At 53.6% G+C, this 6,755-nt stretch overlaps 3 protein-coding genes; 1 reads left to right on the forward strand and 2 right to left on the reverse strand.

Annotated features, from left to right (window-relative positions):
* The first annotated feature begins 379 nt into the window (after window positions 1-379).
* Window positions 380-1,885, forward strand: CHC_T00002484001 (hypothetical protein). The gene has a single exon (XM_005713743.1). It carries the CDS (start codon window positions 380-382, stop codon window positions 1,883-1,885), a length of 1,506 nt encoding a protein of 501 aa, XP_005713800.1.
* A 981-nt stretch (window positions 1,886-2,866) lies between these two features.
* Window positions 2,867-4,237, reverse strand: CHC_T00002485001 (hypothetical protein). XM_005713744.1 is given in 2 exon segments: window positions 2,867-3,436; window positions 3,437-4,237. The coding sequence occupies 1 exon segment, from the start codon at window positions 4,235-4,237 to the stop codon at window positions 3,437-3,439; it is 801 nt and encodes a 266-aa protein (XP_005713801.1). The 3' UTR covers window positions 2,867-3,436.
* Window positions 4,238-4,471: 234 nt separating this feature from the next.
* CHC_T00008954001 (glutamine-dependent NAD synthetase) lies at window positions 4,472-6,631 on the reverse strand. Its single transcript, XM_005713745.1, has one exon. The coding sequence runs from the start codon at window positions 6,629-6,631 to the stop codon at window positions 4,472-4,474; it is 2,160 nt and encodes a 719-aa protein (XP_005713802.1).
* Between the last annotated feature and the right edge of the window lie 124 nt (window positions 6,632-6,755).

The raw sequence follows: 6,755 nt of genomic DNA on the forward strand, positions 1-6,755 counted from the left end.
GGATGGCTGAGCTGGACCCGTATAGGAACACGTACGCCCTTACATGTATTATGCTGTTTTAAGGCTTCGTCACCACCGAGGTCGAAATGCAGTTTTTGAACATTCCATGCGGAATACCTTGGTGGTTAAGTCATTAAAATGAACATTTCTCATAAACATTCGGCTCTACCCCCGGCGGAAACCCACACAGTAGTCCTTGTAGGCTTCGTTGTTATATATTCATTTCTCGCCACTCTTGAGTATGCAGGCCGCCTCGAGAGCCCTCCTTCATTCTTGTTTATAGAACAATGCCTTGCTCTCTGTCGCTAGCAGCAAGAGCTCGGCCTTTCCCCTGTTCAACGTCTTCAACTATCGCTCAACCGTTTTCCACGCCTCGAAAATGACTCATTCCCTCTCGCCTGTATCCCCCACAGCTTGTGCTAGGGCGAATCAACTTCAAACCACCCTCACCAAACCCCCAAAACTATATCTGGACCTTCTACCATGCGACGTCGTACATCGGATTCTCACCAACTTCACACCGGATCCTTCTCACCCGGATTCGTTTTATGAATTTATCTTTCTGGGCGAATCAAGTCCTCATTTCCGTTTGGTAATCCTCCAAATCCTTTCCTCTAACTTAGTCCTCACTCGACACTTCCCACTTCTGGAGCGATGGGCTGCCCTTATCCAGCCCATTCTACGAGAGCTGGACATTCGGGTGCATCCAAAGTCATCTAATTCTGGGCTTGCTTCTCTCCTTCGTGCACCGAAGCTCGCACGGGTCCAAATGGTCTCTGTACTGCCCACTCTGCGGGAACTCCATGGAGCCCGTTCTCTTCGCACGTTGTCGCTCGACGTGTACACAATTGTTCACATTCCGCTTGTGTTTGAGTGCTTAGCGTCACTGCCTCGTCTTGAAGACTTGGCACTCAAGCTTGTGTATTCAGTAAGTCACCTTCGTCGTAACGACCACTCATGCTGTCTTGTACCGAGAGGCAATGATTATGTCAACTTAGCAAGGTCTTGTCCAAACATTACAAAGCTCGAGGTGCAGTGCTTGTGCTTTTCCTTCGAAAGATGCATGGTTTGGCGTTTCGCCTTCTCCCTCCCCAAAATTTGCCACCTCATCGTGCATCAGGCAGGATCATTCCGTGACTATTACAATTGGCGTTACGCGTCTGAGGTTCGCGAGACCATCATCCTGCATCCTCGTATCGAACGGCCGGTAAAGCATCTATCAGTTCATGCCGTCTGCGGTGTTTTCAAATATGAGGCGCGATTCGCCGAATCATGCAAACCTTGCCCAAAGTCTATATTTTCAGTTCCGCTACGCTTGCACGAAGACCGTACCTATCAAAACGCAAGAGCCGTCATCATGTTTCCGAGCCCCACATCTTTGCTAGAGTCTTTGGAGATTCGAAAACCTGCCTCTGATCATCCCTACCACTATGGTAAATTCGAGTGTGGGTCAATTCTCCGTAACATTCGCACCATGCCCTTACTTTCTGTGTTGTCTCTGCATGAGGTTGTTATCGCGAAGAATGAACTTGTATCAATACTGAAAGATATTGGCGACAGACTGAGAAAGCTTCATATTTCCATCGAACACCAAGGCGAGAGAGCACATAAGCGGTTGCATTGTCTCCTGCACACATTAGCGACAAATAATACTTCTCTTCGGGAGCTCAGCATCGATTCTAAGTTGCTGATCAAGTCGGAACGCCGTCAGGAAATTTCTCCCTTTGAGCAATCACTTCATCAAGAGGAACTACGAGCGGCCTACGACGAGTTTTGCCTCCAATGCCCACATGCACAGATCACAGCAGAGTCGCGTGCACTGTCGTATGCAGAACTTGAAGAGGCCGTCTTTACGTTTTGGGACTTCGAATGCTACAGCGATTGAAAAGCTATGGCGATTCAGAAAGCTTCTAGTGCCTATCGGAGCATTGCCCTCATGTGAGGATATTGGTCCTAATACGAGGACAGTATTCGACCAATTTTATTCTTGACTTCCGCTTCCCCAACAAGAAAGAAAAAGACGCCCCCGCCACCGTACTTGACTTCTGACTTGGGACCAGAAAGAACTTTGTGAGAATTGCATGTTCTCGGTGGTCGTTTTTGGATATGTGTGGAAAAGAAGCTTTTTTAAACCATCCTAAAACCGCATGTAAAATAACTTCGAAACCAAAAACGCTAGTTCAAAAAGGCAAGTTGATACTCAATCCTCATTATAATCTTAAGCTTTTTGCGCATTCAAAGCTGTCATCCCGGTGTTCTGCAATGTGCTATTGCCGAAAACAAGCACGTTAAGGAAATAGTGCTTAAGGTAGCTTTTTGATTGTTCAATTTAATTTATATATTTTTGCAAAAAAAGAGCTGTCCTCATATGAGGACATCGTCGTCCTCATATGAGGACAAGGCCCGGTCGGATAGACACTACACCCGTGAAGAGGATTTAGTATAGCCCAGACTATTTCACAGGAGCCTGAAAATGAGGATGAAACAGGAATTAGTATAGCCTATACTAATTCCGTACCAATGCTATTATGGGGTGTACGGATACACTGTAGTACAGTACCAAGGGTACAGCCTATATTACTGCCGTTTTGGAAACATTCTTTTTAAAGAATTTGCCGTTAGGAAACCCCCAACGGTCTTAAAAAACCGTTGGGGTTTCCTAACGGCAAATTATCAAGCTTCAAGGCCGTGAAAGTCGCTGCACAATATTTACGATAGCCTATCCTAATTCCCGGGCGACACTAATTTAACCACCACACTAAACCCTGTTAACGGTGTAGTGTCTACTAGCAAGTGAGAAATTCTGTTCCCGTATGCCGGAAGGGCGAAAGTTGTAAAGAGTTCACCGCTTCGTAACAAGAATTCATTTTACGGCATTTCTGTGACATCTGCCTTCTGCATTTTATTGGTAAAAGCAAGCGCAGTTCATAGGTACTTATTGACGACTCTTTAATGGCAGAAGAATAGCACAAGTGCTAGGTGCGCAAGATTTCCATGACGATTGATATAACATTCATCACGGCCTCACTTGTCTGCCTCCGCTACACAGCTTTTTTGGAATTCAATTGGGGCAACCTGTCCTGTTGATACAAACCTTACGTCTACACACTTGTCTTCACCACTGAAGACTGACGAAAAAGGCATTACACTGAACGACAAGCTGCACGTTGTTCTTGCAGCTAGACACAGGCTTACAAAAGTCGAAACAATGCTGCTAGTGCTAGGGCTGACAATCACAGAGAGAAACAAAGGAGAGAAACAAAGGAAACTATGTAGAAGCACGTTCTGGCCACCGGTACAAGCAGGACTGCGGTCTGTCAACCCCACAGGACTCTCTCCAAATGCAGTCCTCATGCAGTGGTTGCAAGTGAACACGATCTAAGCTCAAAACAGCAAGAAATACATCCACGCACGCGAGAAAAAAAACGGGAAGGTATCACAAAATCTGGACCCTAGGCTCTGTGCCGCCGATCTGAGAATTGAGCGGCCCCGAGGAGCTGTACCGATAGGCGAGATAAGGCGGTGCTTTCTCGTCATCTCGCATGGTACCGGACTGATCGACCCGTCCGTCCGCAATGAGGGCATCAAATTCCTGCCTCTCCTGGCAATCCATCTCAAGCTGGTCTGCAAACCATTGCGGCGGGTCATCCGGGATGGTGACTAGATCGATATCGAAGAGCTCGATGCACTGCTCGTTGGCGTATCTGGTCTTCGCCTTTGCGAAGAAGCGGTACTCGCTGACGACGGAGTTCAGGTTCCAATTCTGGAGGCGTCGCAGACAGCCGATGAGCATGCCGACGAGATGAATGCCGCCGACATCGCAGACCAGGATCGGGTAGCACTCGCGTCGAAGGATGATCTCCAAGGAGTTTTTGACGACCTCTTCAGAGATTGGTTTCCAGGAATTCTCGGCGATCCAGGCGCTGCGACCGGTGTGCGAGACTTTGATGCCGTTGGCTTCGAAGAGGTTGGCGACGGCGCGAGTCGGGCGCTCGGCGGAGAGGATGATGACTCTGTTGAGACAAAGGGAGCGGAGGTGAGGGAAGTTTGGCGGGGTGGGGAGGCTGGAACGGTAGAGACCGGGCTCGACGACGGCGAAGTGGCTGGGAGGGAGGAGGATGCCGGGCTCTTTGTGGACGACGGAGGTCGAGGGGAAGGGGGGAGCAGAGGCTCTGTTATGGGCTTTGGAAGGGGGTGGCGGGGAGGTGCGGGGAAGGCGGTCACGTGGGTGACTCATGCGCGGGGAGACATGGGGCGGAGGATGTGGTGGAGTGGAGCCGTCTGCGAACCGGGAGGAGAAGGGGAAGGGTGGTTCGGGGATGCTACGTACGACCGGTCCCAGTCACAAGTGTGCCGATCACGCGACTGCGTTCAAAAATTGCACCCTGCAGTACTGTAGTAAAAACAAATACATGGCGGCTCATCAGCCTCGGGATCTTCGCCAACCCTCTCTCCCCGCCGCCAAGAAATTCTACTGATCCTTCGGTCTTCGCCTCGCCACATCCTCATCCATTCTTTCAAACTGCCAACTCCAGCGCGCGTTGTACAAAAACTGCCTCAAGTCAAACCTGTTATCGTCGGGCGAGTAATCCTCTGCGTGGTACGATGGCGTCAACACGGTGAGCTTGTGGCGGTTGATCGCGTACATCCTGAAGAAAAACTTGACCTTGTCCGCCACCTCGCGCGCGCTCAGCCCGCCCGCTCTCCACGAGCATCGCAGCCGCTCGTACATGGCAAAAGGCCCGCATCTATGCAGCTTGCGAAGCTTGCCAAACCACGACAGCTCGTCGTAGGTCATCCCCATGTCCTCCTCATCCGTCTGCGTGTACTCCTTCGTGATCGGCTCCAGCTCCGCCGTCGGCGCAGCCTCTACAACGTCAACCAGCGAGGAATATCCCAGTCCTTCCTTCTCGTCTGCGGCCCAGCGAAGAAACGCCCGCAAGTCCGCTTTGGAAATACCCCCGATTGGGTTAATATCCGCCGAACTGCAGTCGTACTTGGTCAGATATCCTCGCAGGGCCTCGTCTACATTCGCAGACCCCAGCACCAACAAGGACCCGCTCCTCCCTCTCGCCCACAGCGTGAGCTGTGCAAACAAGTAAGCAACGACCATTCGGATGCGTGCTTGCACGCATTGCAGCGCCATGTTTTCCGTCTTCGTCCCGCCATGCGCTCTAAACTGCGGACATTTGCCCTCACCAAACACGCGCTGAAACACGGCGAGAATGGCCAGCACGATTCCGTCAATATTGACGTCTGCGTGCCACGCGCCTATCTGCTCCGCCACGACCGCGGCTCGTCGCTTGGTCTCCGCCGATGAAGCCTCCTTGCTCCCCATATACACTGTGTGCAGAATTCTGCGCGCCAACTCGCGCGCATCAGTCGGTATGTAGTCGTCCCCCGCGCCAGTAACGTTTCGAATATCCTGTAGCAAAGCATGTTGAGGGTCCGTCCCCGCGGCTGCATTGACAAGCATCTGGCACATACTGCCCACAATGGCGGCAGTCGACGAGGAGTCGGCGCCCCCACTCAGCGGCAGAAAGAAACCGTTGAGCCCCGAGCGGCGTAGATAATCCCACAGCCAGCAAGCGGGCCCGCGAGCGATTTCCTCCCACGGGGAGCAATGCACGACGCGTTCCAGCGGCGGGGTGGGGTAAGCTGAGGCGGCTTCTTCGTGGGCAAGGCATATAGAGAAGGGGCCCTCGACTTGGATGACATGCAATTTCGGACGGTTGGTATTCCTCGCGGCCTGTTCGGCACGCGCGGCGAGCGACATGCGGTAGCTGCGAACGTGATCAATGTCGACGGTAGCGGCAATGACCTGGACCTCGCTCTCTACGGTGAACTGCGGAGCTTGCTTAATAATGTCGCCGTTGAGGGCGATGAGAGCCGAGCCGTCATAATAGAGCCTCCCGCCGTCACAGCCAATCTGATTAGCATAGACATAGACGCCCCCGCCCTTCCTCGTGGCGCTCTCCAACAGCCTCTCCCTGACGTGGAGCTTGCGCAAGACATGATGCGAGGCGCTTCCATTGCCGATGACATGGACACCGTCCAGCTGCATATCGAGATGCGGGGCGCGCGGGGTCCACAGCTCCTCGCAAGTCTCGCAGCCGAGCATGAGGCCATCCTCAAAGCGCAGGACTGCGTTACCGATCGGGGCGAACATCTGAAAGTCAGCGCACCTCTCCCTGACGCACTCGGGCAAAAGGAACTGCTCCACTTGCCTCTCCCTCGGCCAGGCCCTAAACCAGCGCGCCTCCCTGTAGTTGGCGTGGTCGGCGAGGTCCATCTTGGGGCGGACGAGGAGGACGCGGCGGTCGAGCAGGAGCAGGCGGCAGTTGTACAGGACGCCGCGGTGGAGGACGGGGGCGCCGACGTCCAGCAGGACGCCCTCGGTGTCGCCGGCGGACATGAGCTCGGCGACGGCCTGCCACGAGTGGGCCTCCGTGTCCAGCTCCAGGAAGTGGTCCTCCGCGCCGTACCCCGTCGTTTCAAGCTCCGGGCCGACGCGGTAGCGCGCGCCCAGGGAGACGGCAGCCGCTATCGAGGCGCGCGTGCGGCGCAGGTTGCCCGTGAAGTCCAGCGCCCATTGGTTGAGGTTGCAGGTCGCGACCGTGGCGAGATGCATGGTTGGGGGACGGGGGAGGGGGGGAGGGGGGGAGGGGGGGGGGGGAACCGCCTACCGCGATGGCGATCGCGCTGGTGAGCGTGTTTTTAGCCATCGGGCAACTCGTCGGTAGTAGCGTTGTTAC

Source organism: Chondrus crispus, genomic scaffold (genome assembly GCF_000350225.1).
Source record: "Chondrus crispus Stackhouse genomic scaffold, scaffold_14, whole genome shotgun sequence".
NCBI classification, from domain to species: Eukaryota; Rhodophyta; class Florideophyceae; order Gigartinales; family Gigartinaceae; genus Chondrus; species Chondrus crispus.